Source organism: Molossus molossus, unplaced genomic scaffold, assembly GCF_014108415.1.
Source record: "Molossus molossus isolate mMolMol1 unplaced genomic scaffold, mMolMol1.p scaffold_m16_p_4, whole genome shotgun sequence".
NCBI classification, from domain to species: Eukaryota; Metazoa; Chordata; class Mammalia; order Chiroptera; family Molossidae; genus Molossus; species Molossus molossus.
Genome location: NW_023425377.1, coordinates 92703337 through 92720879, shown reverse-complemented (window position 1 = coordinate 92720879; position 17543 = coordinate 92703337). Strand labels below are relative to the sequence as shown.

The window sequence follows — 17543 nt, the reverse complement described above, 5'->3', positions numbered from 1 at the left end:
TACAAATGTTTCTCCTTTTCCCCCCACTGATTCCACCCTTCCCCTCCCTCCCTGCCCTGTCCCCAGTTTGTTGTCTATGTCCATTGTTCATGCACACATGCATATAAGTTCTGTGGTTTATCTCTCCCCAACCACCCCCTCTTCTGGGAATTGTCAGTCTGTACCCAACTTCCACATCTCTGGGACTACCCCATTCCTCAGACTGTTATTTTCATTATATTCCACAAATAAGTAGGATCATATGATACTTGTCTTTCTCTTTTTGGCTTGTTTCACTTAGGATGATAATTTCCAGGTCTCTCCATGTCGTCTCAAAGGATAAGAGGTCATTCTTTCTTACAGCTGCGTAGTACTCCATTGTGTATATGTACCACTGCTTTTTTATCCATCGTCTACTGATGGACATTTGGGCTGTTTCCAGATCTTAGCTATTGTAAATAGTGCTGCTACAAACATGGGGATACATATATTCTTTCTGATTGGTGTTTCAGGCTTCTTAGGGTATATTCCTAGAAGTGGGATCACTGGGTCAAATGGAAGTTCAACTTTTAATTTTTTGAGGTAACACCATTATTGTTTTCCATAGTGGCTGCACCAGTCTGCATTCCCACCAGCAGTGTACTAGAGTCCCCTTTTCTCCACATCCTCGCCAACACTTGTTGTTTGATGATTTATTGATGGTGGCCATTCTGACAGGTGTGAGGTGATGCCTCATTGTTGTTTTAAGTTGCATCTCTCTGATGATTAGTGATGTTGAACATTTCTTCATATGTCTTTTAGCCCTTTGTTTGTATGCCCTGTTCGGAGAGGTGTCTATTTAGTTCCTCTGCCCATTTTTTAATTGGGTTCTTTGTCTTCCTTTTGTGCAGTTGTATGAGCACTCTATATATACTGGAAATTAACCCCTTATCTGATATATCATTGGCAATTATGCTCTCCCATACACTGGATAGCTTTTCTGTTTTGATGATTGTATCTTTTGCTGTGCAGAAGCTTTTGAGTTTGATGTAGTCCCATGAGTTCTCCTTTGTTTCTATTGCCTTGGGTGAAAATTCTGCTGCGTATGATGTCTGAAATTTTGTTGCCTACAGTTTCTTCTAGGATTTTTATGGATCCATGAGTCACATTTAAGTCTTCTATCCATTTTGAGTTTATTCTTGTGTAGGGTGTAAGTTGAAGGTCTAGTTTCATTTTTCTGCATGTAGCTGTCCAATTTTCCCAACACCATTTATTAAAGAGGCTGTACTTACTCCACTTTATGCCCTTGCCCACTTTGTCAAATATTAATTGAGCATATTGCCTTGGGTCCATTTCTGGGTTCTCTGTTCTGTTCCACTGGTCTATATGCCTGTTCTTGTACCAGTACCAGGCTGTTTTGATTACAGTGGTTTTGTAGTATAACCTGAAATCTGGTAATGTGATCCCTCCAACTTTGTTCTTCCTTTTCAAGATTGCTGTGGTTATTCCAGGTCTTTTTTAGTTCCATATGAACTTTTGAAGTACTTGTTCTAATTCTTTGAAGTATACCGTTGGTATTTTGATGAGAATTGCATTGAATCTATAGATTGCTTTGGGTACTATGGACATTTTAATGATGTTAATTCTTCCAATCCCTGAACAGGGTATGTGCTTCCACTTTTTTATATCTTCCTCTATTTCTTTTTTCAATGACCTGTAGTTTTTTGCGAATAGGTCTTTTATTTCTTTGGTTAAGTTTATTCCTAGGTATCTTAATTTTTTTGGCGCAATGGTAAATGGGATTGTTTTCTTAGTTTCTCTTTCTGTGAGTTCATCATTGGTGTATGAGAATGCCATCGATTTCTTGACGTTAATTTTGTATCCTGCTACTTTTCCAAATTCATTTATTAAGTCTAGTACATTTTTGATGGAGTCTTTGGGATTTTCTACATATAGTATCAGGTCATCTGCAAATAATGACAGTTTCACTTCCTCCTTTCCAATATGGATCACTTTTATTTTTTCCTCCTGTCTGATTGCTGTGGCTAAGACTTCCAGTACTATGTTAAATAAGAGTGGTGAAAGTGGGCATCCTTGCCTTGTTCCTGTTCTTAAGGGAAATGCTTTCAGTTTTTGCCCATTGAGTATGATGTTGGCTGTAGGTCTTTCACATATGGCCTTTATCATGTCAAGATATGATCCCTCTATTCTCACATTGCTGAGTGTTTTTATCATAAATGGATGCTGGATTTGGTTGAAGGCTTTTTCGGCATCTATTGATATGATCACGTGGTTTTTATTATTTTTATTTATGTGGTGTATCACGTTTATTGATTTGTGCATATTGTACCAGCCTTCCATCCCTGGGATGAATCCCACTTGGTTATGGTGGATAATTTTTTTGATGTATTGCTAGATCCGATTTGCTAGTATTTTGTTCAGGATTTTGGCATCTATGTTCATCAGGGATATTGGCCTGTAGTTTTTTTTCTTTGTAGTGTCTTGTTCTGGTTTTGAAATTAGAATTATGCTGGCTTCATAAAACAAGTTTGGAAGTCTTCCTTCTTCTTGAATTTTTTGAAATAGTTTGAGGAGAATGTGTGTTAGTTCTTCTTTGAATGTTCGGTAAAACTCCCCCGTGAAGCCATCCAGGCCTGGGCTTTTGTTTGCTGGGAGAGTCTTGATTACATCTTTAATTTCTTCGGTTGTTATTGGTCTGTTCAAGTTTTCTATCTCTTCCTGGTTCAGTTTTGGGAGACTATGTGTTTCTAGAAATTTGTCCATTTCGCTTAGATTGTCGAATTTGCCATATAATTGTTCATAGTAGTTGTAACGATCTTTTGTATTTCTGTGGTGTCAGTTGTTACTTCTCCTCTTTCATTTCTGATTTTGTGTATTTGGGTTCTCTCTCTTTGTTTCTTGGTAAGTCTAGCTAAGGGTCCATCAATCTTGTTTATCTTTTCAAAAAACCAGCTCTTTGTTTCATTGATCCTTTGAATTGTTTTTTTTTTTTTGGACTCTATGTCGTTTATGTCTGCTCTGATCTTTACTATTTCCTTTCTTCTACTTGCTCTGGGGTTTTCTTTTTGTTTGCTCTCTAGTTCTTTAAGTTGTGAGTTTAGATAGTCTATTAGAGATTTTCCTTGTTTTTTGAGGTAGGCCTGTAGTGCTTTGAACTTCCCTCTCGGAACTGCTTTCACTGCGTCCCATAGATTTTGTGCTGTTGTGTCTTCATTTTCATTGGTTTCCATGAAGTTTTTGATTTCTTCCTTGAACTCCTCGGTGACCCATTCATTGTTTAATAACATGCTATTTAGCTTCCATGTGTTCAAATGTCTTTGTATGTTCTCCTTGCAATTGATTTCTAGTTTCATGCCATTGTGATCTGAGAAGATGGTTGATATGATTTCAATCTTCTTGAACTTGTAGAGACTTAGTTTGTGCCCTAACATGTGGTCTATCTTTGAGAATGTCCCATGTGCACTTGAGAAGAATGTGAATTCTGTAGTTTTGGGGTTTAATTCTCTGTAGATATTAAATCCATTTGGTTTGGTGTTTCATTTAGAGTCTCTGTTTCCTTGCTAATTTTTTGTCTAGAGGATCTATCCAGTGATGTCAGCGGGGTGTTGAAGTCCCCTGCTGTGATTGTATTGCTATCAATTTCTCTCTTGAAGTCCTCCAGAAGATTTTTAATATATTTTGGTGCTCCTATATTGGGTGCATGTATGTTTATCAAGGTTATATGTTCCTGTTGGATAGATTCTTTCAATATTATGTAGTAGCCCTGGCCAGTTTGGTTCAGTGGTTAGAGCGTCGGCCTGCGGTCCTGAGAGACCCGGGTTCGGTTCCCGCTAGGGGCACGTGCCTCGGTTGCAGTTTGTCCCCGGCCCTGGTCGGTTGAGCGGGTGGCAGCCACTCGATGTGTCCCTTTCACATCGATGTTTCTCTCTCTCTCTCTGTTCCTCTCTCTCCCTCCCACTCTACCTGAATAAAAAATGGAAAAATGTCCTTGGGTGAGGATAAAAAAAAAAATATTATGTAGTGGCCTTCTTTGTCTCTAGTTATGACCTTCATTTTGAAGATATGAGTATTGCTACCCCAGCTCTTTTTTCCTTTTCTTTTGCATGGAAGATTATTTTTCCATCACTTTACTTTCAATCTATGTGAGTCTTTTGTTGTGAGGTAGGTCTCCTGTAAACAACATATAGATGAGTCATGCTTTCTTGTCCAGTCAGCTACTCTGTGTCTTTTTATGGGAGCATTCAATCCATTTACATTGAAGGTGATTATTGATATGTACTTATTTATTGCCATTTTTGTTTAGTGTGGTTCTATTTTTCTTCCTATTTCTCCTGCTAATTACAGCAGTCCTTTTAACATTTCTTGCAGTGCTGGTTTGGTGCTAATGTATTCCCTTAGCCTTTTTTTGTCTGAGAAGCTCTTTATTTGACCTTCTATTTTGAATGATAGCTTTGCTGGGTTGAGTAGTCTTGGATTCAGATGCTTGTTTTTCATGACCTTGATTATTTCATGCCACTCCCTTCTAGCCTGTCGTGTTTCTGTTGAGAGTCAGCTGAGAGCCTTATGGGGTTTCCTTTGTAGGTAAACTGTTGCTTCTCTCTTACTGCTTTTAGGATTCTCTCTTTGTCTTTAATTTTTGGCACTTTGATTACTATGTGTCTTGATGTGGGCTTGTTTGGGTTCTTCTTACTGGGGCTCTCTGTGCTTCTTGAACTTGAATACCTTCTTCCTTCACCAAATTAGGTAAGTTTTCTGTCACTATTTCTTGAAATATATTCTCTAACACTTGCTCATTTTCTTCTTCTTCGGGGACTCCTATGATGCAAATGTTATTACTTTTCCAGTTGTCCCACAGTTCTCTTAAGCTGTTTTCCTGTTTTTTAATTATTTTTTCCTTTTGGTTTTCTGATTGGTTGATTTTTTCTACCCTATCTTCTAATTCACTGATCCAGTCCTCAGCTTCCTCCACTCTGCTATTTAGCCTTTCCAAAGTGTTTTTTATTTCTGATATGTCATTCTTCATTTCTTCTTGGTCGTTTTTCATTTCCAACTGGTTGATTTTTAACATTTCTATGTCTTTACTCATGGTGCTCATGTCCTTACACATGCTGTTGAGCTTCCTCAAGATGATGGCTCTGAATTCTAGTTCTCTTAACTTGCTTAACTGCACCTCATTTATCTCATCTTCGGTAGAAGTCTCTTGTTCTTTCATTTTGCTTTTGTTTCTGTTTTTTACCATTTTGGCTATCACAGTGGGCTTTGGAGTCTGCCAAATTTTTCCTGTGGGTGTTGGTGTTCTGCTGTTTGTGGCTCCCTCTCCTGGGTTTGGATGAGGCAGGGAGGACCCACTTTAAACACCACTGTCAAGTCTTAACTTTCCTGGTTAGAGTTGCTAGCCCAGGGAATGGTGGTTATCCTCTAGCTTTTTTGCCTGGAGGCTATTAGTAGCTGGTCACCTGAAGAACCTTGTTTACTGAGTTGACTGAAAAACTCCCTCAGGTGCTCAGTGTAAGAGGATTTCCTGAGGGTGGGGCAGATGCTGGTTGTTAATGGGCCTCAAGTAGCATTTCAATGGCCACCGGGAGGGGTTGCATCTCTGAGGGAGGGGCCGCTGCCTCTCCCCAGGGCTCTGGGAAGGAGCAAGATGACTACAGTCCTGCGTGGCTGCACTCAGCAAAAGCTCTGAGCACCTGTCAAATCCCGAGTGTCCCCACACAGTTCCAGTCCAGACTGCCCTCCCTCTGCTGGAGCCCAAGGTGATTGGCTGCTGCCAATTTAGCCTCTTTCCTGACTCTGTGCCACCTGGGACTTTAACCCGAGGGTGCTGTTCCCAGCTAAGGGCAGCCAAGGCTGCGGCAGCTCCCAGCCGAGGGCGTAGCACCCAGTTGAGGTCGCAGGACCCAGCCGAGGTGGCCGCAGGTCCTAGCCGAGGCAGCTGCTGGTCCCAGCAACAGCCACTGGACCCAGGCAAGGGCGCTGGTCCCAGCTGAGGGCGTAGCACCCAGCCAAGGTTGCAAGACCCAGCCGAGGCAGCGGCTGGTCCCAGCCCAGGCCACAGCAGGTCCCAGACCAGGCCACTGTGGACCATGGGCTCCCGGCCCTCTCTCGCGTCCTCGCAAGCCTACCAGGATTGAGACAGTGTCCCTGGTTATGTGGTCCTCCAAGCTGCCTTTAGGTTGCCCCTTCCTGACGATTTGTCTTTATTTTCGTTGTAATTTGTTTGGTCCTGGGAGATGGTCTGTGTAGCTTCCATTCATGCCACCGCCATTTTTTCTCCCCTCTATTGTCAGTTTTGAATTAGGAATAAAGAAGTACAAAAGAAAACATTATTGAGGAAGCCAAGTATATACTGCCCCAAGTTGAGGAGAATGGTAATTTGCTCTGATTAGATTCCTTCAAATTGTTCAATTGGGAGTGGGGAGGGGAGGTGGCATAGTATTAAGCAAATTAATTTTAAATTTTTAATTTAAAAAATTAAAAATTGCTTTATTGTGTTTGGTTTTGATTTGATTTGATTCGGATTTGCATGGTTTGGCTCATAAACTGTCCATATCACCAATCTCAATTAATCATGTCCTATTCTGAGGATTCTAAATCTAGGATTCTAACATTAGTGGGGAGTAAATAGTTTTGTTTTTTATAGCCCAACTTAAGTTCTGTGTAAGTTGTAGAAATAAGCTTATTTTAATTTGTGAGAGAAGTTGAAGTCAATATAGAGAAAAATTAATAAGTATTATTTATAGTAAAAACAATCTCATTTGTCATATCAATGGAATATGTTCTAACTTTTTTTTTTATCCTCACCCAAGGACACTTTTTTCATTTTTTGTTCAGATAGAGTGGGAAGGAGAGAGAGGAAGAGAGAGAGATAAACATCGACGTGAAAGGTACACATCAAGTGGCTGGCACCCGCACATCCCAACCAGGGTGGGGGACAAACTGCAACCAAGATACGTGCCCTTAGCGGGAACTGAACCCAGGTCTCTCTGGACCGCAGGCCGACGCTCTAACCACTGAGCCAAACCGGCCAGGGCTACTTTCTAACTTTTAAATGCCACAAGATTAATTTTATTAAAACATTCTCTCAAGGTAGAAAGGTCATTAATTTTTAATTTACAAGTAATGATGCTACATAACATAACTTGAAACAAACGTTTCCAGTAAGAAATTCACATAGGTGTACGTATTGTTGTTAATAGAAGAGTAAAGGTAATAATCTCATTGTAAATGTATGAGCTGCATTCTGATATCTGACAAGTTTTCATTTTCTTAATATCCAAATTGAAATGTATTATAATTACTGAAGAAAAACTATAAATTGTCTACTAGTAAGAAAATGTATTTCTTTAGGACTACTTAGTATTCCAGTAGGACTGTACCCGTCCAGCTTCTCCTGCCAAAGTCTGCTCCCTTTCCCTCCCTTCCATTAGTGTTGACCACAAGCACCTTCCGTAATAAACAAGAGTGTGCTGATCTCCAGCTCAGAGTCACCTTCCCAGGAAACCCAACTGGCTATATCTCTTCCTTGGAGAGATGAGGAAACTGAAGTCCAGAGGGGTTAAAAGCTTGCCCAACATTACACATTTCCTGCTCGAAAGGGCTAATATGAAAACAGACTAGTACACTATACCTGCATTGTTCACTTGAGTTAACCTCCAACCCCATTTGATTCCACTCCAGTTCTACTTCTGTTTGGTAAAATGTCAATGACCAATAGACAAATAACCCTTGAACCTCTGTACCTCCTTAATAGTTGAGCTATAAACCACCTTAAAGTGACATCTGTGTATTTTTATAGAGCAAACATTCTTATATTTCAGGGGCGGGGAAAAAACCACACGTCTGAAAATTAGACATGAGAGAAAATAAATCAGAAGAGGGAACAAAAACAATAGAATAATGTTTTCCCTTGATATATAGGGCAATCAATCTTATTCATAATTGCAGTTTCTTTTTTCTGAAATTAAATAATAATGCTTTGTTATTGATAACATATATAAGTATGTGTATTTTTATATATAATAGTATTGTCTGCATAGACACATATATTTTAAAATAACAACAACTTATTTCATCACTGGGTTTCACCTAATTTGTATTGAGACTTTATGAAATAAAGGATAACTTGTTAAATTAAATTTCTAAGTTTGAATCTTAAGTGTGTGTGTGTGTGTGTGTGTGTGTGTGTGTGTTTAACCTTGAAATACTTTTCAGTGTAATAAAATTTTCCTATCACATAAAATATAAAAAAATAGGGTAAATAAAGACAGATTTTATCAGCAGCCAAGAAAATTAATGAGATTTACTTAAACATTATATATTTACAAAGCTTCACAATGCATTTCCTTTAAAATTTAAAACACACTTTACATGTATAAAATACATATTTAATAGAAATTACATTATTCATAATAGAAAATAGAAGTTAAAAAACTTATAAAAAGATGTTTCTTCATACAATTTCCCTTAATATTTGCCTTTATAAAAATCAAAAAGTCCCATGATAATTCATAAAATGTATAATTTATCTTAAAATTTTAAATATTTTAAAGATGTTCCACTGACTCCTAGCTTCTACATTAATAGTTCTTCAATTTGGAACTCTTGTTTTAGGATTTGGATCAATAAATTGAGAAGATTGGAAGTAGATATAAAGTGAATCAGGAAATTGAAAAAGTCCATCTCTTCTCCTGACCACTATCTGTGGGGTATACCATTTCACAGAGAATCTATCTAAATCTTTTACAAAAAGACAATAAAATTCCCTCCTAAAGGGCTGTAAAATTTAGAGCTGATTAAGTTTCAACCAGACAACTGAGGGTTGCTGCAGTGTAATCAGGTCTCTCTACCTTCTAGTTACGACTATTATTCCCTCTGTCCCTGTCTGTCTGTCTCTCTATGTATGTCTGTATGTCTGTATGTATGTATGTATGTATGTATCTATTATCTATCTATCTCTCTACTGTCTCTGTAAAACAACAAGGTATATATTTAGATATCTGTTTCTCTTGGCTCTGTTATAATTTAGTTGTATGTCTTTAGATTTATTATTTAACCTTTTTGTGATTCAGATTAGAGAGAGACACTCTAAATTAAGGGATATAAACCCATTCTCTCAATGCCTTCTGAATACAAATATTCTAAGTTGCTTCGATTAGTATTATTACTTTGCCTACCTCCCTCTGCATGGTGACTTTCAGAACCCAAGGAAAGACTGTCCACAGTTTTCATCTTTTTCGCACCATGAAAATGAAGACACGCCTCTTTTTGTGAATTAACAGATTGAGAAAATTAGACACTGGAACCTAAAGGTGTTCATGAAATGGAAAGTGCTGAAAATTACTGTCATATTTTCTGGGAGAGAAGATCTTTCACTTTATCTATAGAGCATTTTCCTACAGGGCTATTTCTAATAAGGTAACAACTCAACCAGAACATGTTCTTCTTGAAAATGAATGCCAATCATTAAACTGGCTCACAACACTTCCAGTGTGCTTTTATTAAACTAGATTTATAGGAGATCTAATTATCTGTCAAATAATGAAAAATGAGACACTCAGAGATTAATTAATCAATATGTGCAAATCACACTGAAGATGATGAATGTTTTCACAAAGAGAAAGAATGGAAACTACCCAGTTGGATGCTTACTCCTCATCTTGCTGTCAGGATTCTCCTGGGGACAGTTTCTCAGACGTGTACAGTGAGGCCCCTGGGGATGTGATTGCCAAAAGCCTCCAGTGATCATCTGTAGTCTACTTACCTGCTCCAAATATTTTCAGCTATATTTTAATTTTCTTTATTTCTTCCTTTCACATTGTTATTTTGCCCTTAATCCAAATTCTGTACTCATGTATGCCATTTTTCTGGCATTTACATCTTAGGCTTTCTTTATATGACAAAATCAGCTTGACTCTGCCTTGATGGAAAAAGCTAAATCACAAACTTACTTATTCACATCCTTTTTATCCATCAGTCTTCTTAAAGAGTTCTTGGAAATTAAGGACTCAAAGAAGTAAACAGATAGGCACCACTCCAAGTTAAATATCCAAAAATTTTATCTTTCAAAAAAAAATTAACATACACAGAACTACAGAAAACTCTTAAATATTTCTCATAACATCCCAAGGGTACATGTTTACATAGCTTTATAGTTTAATTGGAAATCACTAGGAAAACATGAATGATTTAAAGCCACACAGTGGCTGAGATTAACAAGAGAAGGACTGTATAGACAAGAACAGGACCAAAGACTGAGTAGTGCATTTCCAACAGTAAGAGGTTGCAAAGTAAAAGGGGAACCAATACACAAGATTGAGAAGAACTAACCAGTGAAGTAGAAAGGAAAAGAGAGTGACAATCCTGGAGGTCCAGTGATGAATGTGTGGCAAGGAGGAGAAAGTGATCAGTTTTTTCAAATTCTACTGATAGGTCAAATTAGATGAAGAATTACTATGGTAAGTTAATGTTATTAAATAAACAGCATACTCATGGCCTATGAGCGTCATCCCATGAACTGAGAGGTCCTGGTTTGATTCCCAGTCAGAACACATGCCCTGGTCGTGTGCTCGATCCCCAGCAGGGGACGTGCAGGAGGCAGCTGATGGATGTTTCTCTCTCACATGGATGTTTCTCTCTTCCCTCTCCCTTCCTCTCTCTCTAAAAATAAAACAAAACAAAAAATTAATAAAAAGACACACATAAATGGCATATATCCATAGAAGACATAGTATATTGATTGCTTTTAGTCATTTCTTGCTTTGTGTAAACTAAAACCATAAGAGAGTGACCAGGGAGATTGTCTGAAATAATGAGTTCTTTAGGTTAAGAGTATAGTAACCAAACCCCAGGGACAGAAATAGCACTGAAATAGGATATCATCTTTTTCTAACAATCAGAACTTGGTTAATTCACTTACTATCTATAAGCCCATTTATTTTTTATCTTCAAGGGGGAAAACTATATAATCATTAAGGTCCCTATATCTCAACACTTCCATGATTTAAAAATAAAATAACACCCAGATCTTACCACTTAATAACAGTATGTTTACTCTAAATGTTGTCTTCTGTTCCTTACTAATACATGTATAAAGCACAGTTATATACATAAATATACGAATTTTTTAAATGTTTATTTGTTTATTAATTTTAGAGAGGGAGAGAGAGATAGAAACATCAATGAGAGAGAACATCAGTTGATGGCCTCCTGCATGCCCCCCACTGGGGATTTGGCCCACAACCTGGGCATGTGCCCTGACTGGGAATTGAACTGGCGACCTCTTGGTGCATGGGTCGGTACTCATTTACTGAGCCACACTGGCAGGCCATAAATACACAGATTTTAAAAATAAGAATTGCATGTGTGTATTCTTAGTCACCCGATATTTTAAGCAAATGAAATGACGCAGAAGAAATGTGTCTGATAAGCTCAATCAATTTTTCCTTAGCTGTACTTTTCTAAATAATATATAGCTTCTGAGTATAATTAAACATATTAAATTTCCAGAGCTACAAATTTACTCACACACAAAAAAAAAATCACTATGAATAAATTGATCTTTCTCATATGCCTCCAACTTTTGGTTAGCAAGGGGAAAAAAATCTAATATTTAATCTAATATGGCAAATTTAATCCATATAATACGTAGAACAGTCAACATGAGAGTACATGGTCAATCTCATTTATAGGTTTATTGAGTTAAATCCTTAGCTGTCAGATTTCTGGCCCTTCTCTCCTCTCTCCTTCTCTTTAAGAAGGCATTAGTAGGGAGATGTGTGTGGTTTATGAGATGTCTTGGCAACAGATGGTTGCTAGTGTCCTCAGATCATCAAGCTATTTCCTGCATCCTTGCTCATCTCAGCTGCGGAATGGCAGTTCTGGGCACCTCTTGACATGCAGCATATGAAGAGTAGATATCCAGGATGTGAGTGTTTCTCAGTGTCCCCTGTCAAACCATACAGTAGATGAATTATGAGCTTTTTTTTGGTGTCCATTTGGTCACAGCCATGATGGTTTGGCCTCATTGCTGCTGTCCCTGGAGCTTAAGAATCCTCTAAGGTCTAGCAGGGTCTCTCATGCATTTCCAGCCCGGTGACTGACCATGTAGCCCTTGGCTCCTGGAATAGTCTGTCCTTGCCATGGTCATAAACAATTTCATCTGTCAAACTCCTCAACCAGGTTCTCAGCTACCATGACAGTTCCTCCATCCTGAGCAGATAAGAAATTGTGGACCCATTCATGCTGCTTAGGTATTAAGATGAATTCAATCGAGTTGTATTCAGCACCACCCTTGGCCTAGTTATGCTGTATCACTGCAAGGTGGCCCTTTCCTGAGTCTGGAAAGATGATAGGAGCAGAAACCACTTCATCCTCGGTGTTTTCTCAGCAGAGATTATATATTTAAACAGAAGGAAAAAACTTTTTCTCTAGATTTCAATCCAAAGGAATGATTAAATAAACTGATCACTCATCTCTTCCACCTCTCTCTCCCTTCTTATCCTTGTAATACTCAGGAAACAGAAGGTCCTGCATTGGCTAGCCTTCCTTTCCTCCTATTTTGAAATGGACATTTCCCAGGTCAATTTGGCATGTCTGTTCTTTATATGATAAAGGGATGGGGATGAAACAAATTACAAAATAGTATCACTCCACAAAATTTAGATTTCATGGTTATTTTCTTGTTGCATATATCTTATTTCATGAGTCAGAGACTGCATATTAACTCATTCTTTCTCTGTGCATTTTCACTCTGACAATGTTAAAGCCCATCTCTTCTAGCCACAGCCAGGCAGTGGACACTCTTTTTGATGGGGAAGAAGATACAAGAAAGTTGGAAAAGTGGAAAACTTTTCAACATCTTTGAAATATTACCACTGCTGCAAAGACAACAATAACTGAAACAAAAAGAACCCACATTTTAAGAAAAGATATTTCATAAGGAATTCAAGAACTATAAGGCTAACTCTAAATAATGGTAGAATTCTTTTAGGAGTTACCAATGTGTTTGTGATTCAGAGCTTGTCCCAATCATTCGAGTGAATCATCGATTAAGAACAGTTACAAAGGATAACCTGTGCTTATTTTGCAGGGAAGCAGAGAGGAAGGATATGCAGACCCTGCTATGGCTGCTCAGGATGCAATGGTAAAGAGAACCAGCTCCCAGCATAAGTGTAAGGAACCTTTGTTAAACGGGTCTGGAGGTTGTGCTGCTACTTCCTGCATGTGTGATGTTTCAGGTCCTGTGGGAAGCCTGTCAGCAGAAAACGGGGGAACACAAAACCATGCTACAAATGATCCTGTGCAACAAGAGTTACCAGCAGCTGTGGCTGGGTAATTATTAATCAGGTTTCTTTTCAGATACTTAACTGATGATATAATAGGAAGCAAGGAGTTAACTGGAAAAAATAGGGGTGGGAGGGGACTGTTCCATGTAAATGGAAGAAAGCCAGTTATCTCAAAGGTACTGATTTTGAATTAAGTTTATGGAGCTATGCCTCATCTAATGACATTACTAAGGAATAAAGTTTCCCTATAATTTTTTTTCCAATAACTAAATATAACCTTCAAATAATGAAACTTTAAAAACATCTCTGTTTTTGATGGAGAACTTACTCAAATATATTACCTAATTACTACTAGGCATATTATATGTTCTCTTGAAAATAATACAGTGAACATAGCTTAATCAGTCTATTGTGAGTCAAGATCACTATTATTCACATCATGAGTTATGTGAAGCTGCCGTATTGGTCTTAGAGTTGCACTCATATTAGTTGGCACTTGGTTCAATTCTCCCCAAACTTCTGTACCTTTGTGTTTCTCTTCTTTTTTTAAAAAAATTCTTTTATTTTTTTACATATATAAAACACACAGAAATCTATAAAAATTGTAAAAGATGGCCTACTTCAACCCAACTCCCACCCCATACTTTATTTTCCTTCACTATGTAGAACAATTTGATCAATATCTGTATTTTAAATGCATTATATTTACAAATTTATAACATTTTATTGAATTATCTCTATTTGTTAAAGTGTTCCAAGAATTTCAAAATATTTCTGGGCAAGACATAGTAGATGCCATTAATGAATGTTACGATGGATACTTTCAAGAGCTGTTAGTTGCAATAGGTAAGTATCATTTATTTGGTGTACAGCAGACTTTGTATCCCACAACACCTGCTGATTGGCTCTGATTACATTAAAGATGCATGATAAAGCTCTTGATTGAGTCGTTTTCTCCTGACTTTAATTATTTAGAAGGGATGTTAACTTTATAGAGGAAAAGTACATCAACTACTGATACAATGCATCAGCTGGCAACCTGGTAACTTTAATGAGCAAACACCCTTCCCTAATAGCTGGTTCAACTTTCATACTAGGAAACACTGGATTCTCAAGTGCTCTTTCTCAGGTCATTGGGATCTCACACCTTTAAATTCATTATATCTCTACTGACTTCCATCACCTTGTTAAAGAACAGATAAATGCTAGCAATGTGAGTTCTTTTTTTCCATGAGGAAAAGTGTTTTGTTACTACGTCTAATAAATTTGCATTTAGGGGTAGGTCTTATTATAAAACAAAAGGTTTGCAAAGTTGTTACTTTAGTAGTGATTTCTTCAGGCTACTGTGAGAGAGGTATACCTTCCTAAGAAAAAAGTATCCCTCCATAAAGGGGAAAACAGTGGTAGCTATCCATAAAAACTGCAATGAACTAGCCATGGGTTACTCTGTGCTATGCTATGTCCGGAGAGCACATGTTGCAAGGACTACAAATGAGGGGCCATTGTGATTTACTGCCTATAGAAGGCATACAGCAAGTACTCAAATATTGTTGAATAAGTGAATATTGTGGCACAGACGTACATGGGCATAAAAGCTGAGAGAGAACAGAATTTTAAGGAGTTTTAAGCAAGGCCTCCATAAAAAGGTTTGGTGGGTTCTATGGAATTTCCAAAATACTATACAAAATATGACTATTTGTCTATGTATTCTTCCAAGAATAAGGTGCATCTATTTCAGCAAACGTTCAACATGATTTTATAATTACATAAACACATCAAAACTCCTCATTTTACAAACAAGGCCTAAGTCAGTTAAGGGACTACTCCAAAGACAATCAACTAATTGGCGACAAAGTTATAACTAGAACCTCCGTGGTCTGAATCTCAAGATAGCTCTCTTTCCACTAGACCACAGCCACCAACACAGCAGTGGGCACGAGACAGAAAATAGTGGACAATAGAAATAACAGAAAACAATTTAACTGCTTCCTTCATCCACTCAATAAACATTTATTGAGTATTTACTATTCTGGTCATTGACTGAGGCACTGCAGATGGGACAGTAAAGCAACCACCACCAAAGCAAGGAAAGTCCTTGTCCTTAAGGCACTGATGTTCTAATAGCAACTCAAGAGTGCTTATGGGGTTCACAGTGATAAAGAAAAGTAGAAGATGAAGGCATGGTCGCAGTCTAAGTTATTTGAACTATGGAGAAAACACTGTTATGATGATTTTATTTTGCCTAGAAGTTAGAGACTCACTCATTCATTTACTAATTTATTTACCTATTAAAATAAACAATTTGAATATCTATAATCGTCAACTGATTTTCATCAAGAACAGCTGCTGACTAGACTCTAGGCTGTTTTAATGCCATCATGGTTTTGTTTTTTATATTTTTATTGATTTTTTTAGAGAGGAAGGGAACGAGAGATAGAAACATCAATGTGAGAGAGATACATCAATCGGCTGCCTCCTGCATGCCCCCTACTGGGGATTGAGCCTGCAACCCGGGTGTGTGCCCTGTCTGGGAATCAACCGGGACCTCTCAGTCCATGGGATGACGTTCAATCCACTGAGCCACACCTGCTGGGCATCATAGTTTTATTATATGACTTCTAAGACTGGTATAGATCAGTTATTGTCCACACATTTTCTCTTTAAGAGACCTGAGAGCTAGTCACAAATCTACACCCTAAAAACAGTGTTCGGGAAGATGAACCATTTGCATGGGACTATGTCCCATTAAACTCTACAGTAATAGTGATGGTAACTTGGGTCTCTTTGAAGCTCTATGTATTTAATTTTCAGATAAAGAAGATATATTTTATGAAGGAAAAAAGAGAGTTCCAAGAGACAGAAATAAATGAAAAATCCGAATTAATCATTATAATATTGTTTCTTCATATGCTTTATTGGTTGTGGTTTTACCAGTAATCTAAATGTTGAAGTTGTAATACAGTGTATAATGAGAGATCCGACATAGAACTCACAAAAACCTTTCCAGGATTGTAACAGAAAAAAAAGTGCTCATTGCTTCTCAAATTTTGAAAATATATATTGTCACTCTCAAACTTTCTTTTTTCTCTCTCTGATTTTGTGTAGTTCTCTGTGTTCGAGACAAAGCAGCCTATTTTGCTTATAGACTATATAGTGCAATCCATGTAAGTATGATCCATATGTTTTAAAAATTTCTACAGAAATCATGTCTGCTTCCTCAAAGTATTAGTTTTACTTCCATTACTTAAACATTAATTTTCATTTTTAAACTTGTATGCAAATATACTTATTTAAAACAAAATGTACTCAGTGAAAAATGTGTTATACACCAAAATGAGACCCATCAAATGAAAGTAATGCTCTGCTTTCTGTATCAAGTTGAGGAACGTAAGAAATGTGATTCCTTGGGGCCCATCTCCATGTGTTTTAGTGTCTCTTAGCAACTGATCAAACTGGTAAATTCAAATGCTTTTTTCTCCTTAATCTTCACCCAAGGATCTGTTTACTGATTTTAAAGAGAGAGAAGGGAGAAAGAGAGACACAAGGATCGGTTGCCTCCTGTACATGACCTAGTCGGCCATCTAACCTGCTAACTTTGGTATGTGCCCTAACCAGGAATTGAAACCAACATTTTTTGGTGCGCTGGACGATGCTCCAACCAACTGAGCTACCCATCTGGGGCCCAAATGCTTTTGTATCTTGCTAAACAACCCAACCTCATACTTAACGCAAGTACAAAACATAGAGCATCATGCAGAAGATGTCAAAATGTTACAAACTCCCCATAAAAGCATTGCTACAGAAGTTTAAAAACACAAAATAAAGTCAGAAATGTCAATGGTATTTCTATTTATCTTTTGTATATTTGTTGTTGTTAACTCTAACCCGAGAATATTTTTTCAATTGATTTTTAGGGAGGGTGGAAGGGAGGGAGGGGGAAGAGAGAGAGAGAGAAATGTCAATGTGAGACACATCTATTGCTTGCCTCCCACATTTGCCCTGACTGGGGCTGGGGATTAAACCTGAAACCCAGGTATGTGCCCTTGACCCTCAGGTCCAAGGGCCAACACTCTAACCACTGGACCATGCTGGCCAGGGCATCAGTGCTTATTTTTAAATATAAAATTTTAAAAATTATACTTAAAAAGAGATAGCTAGACAGCAGTAAACTCTAAAGCTCTTCTTGTAATTAAATGAGAATGTTTTTCATAGTTTAGTGTGCTAGTTAATCTCATATCCTTTGGTGCATTCATTAAAAAAAATAGTTTATTGGCTGTT

At 37.7% G+C, this 17543-nt stretch overlaps 1 protein-coding gene across 1 annotated transcript in view; it reads left to right on the top strand.

Annotated features, from left to right (window-relative positions):
• Positions 1–17543, top strand: part of ANXA10 (annexin A10) — a 54636-nt gene that overhangs the window by 32816 nt on the left and 4277 nt on the right. The window contains exons 7-10 of the mRNA XM_036241408.1: positions 13070–13123; positions 13218–13311; positions 14016–14111; positions 16371–16429. Coding sequence (XP_036097301.1) covers positions 13070–13123; positions 13218–13311; positions 14016–14111; positions 16371–16429 — 303 coding nt within the window. The remainder of the gene's footprint in view (positions 1–13069; positions 13124–13217; positions 13312–14015; positions 14112–16370; positions 16430–17543) is intronic.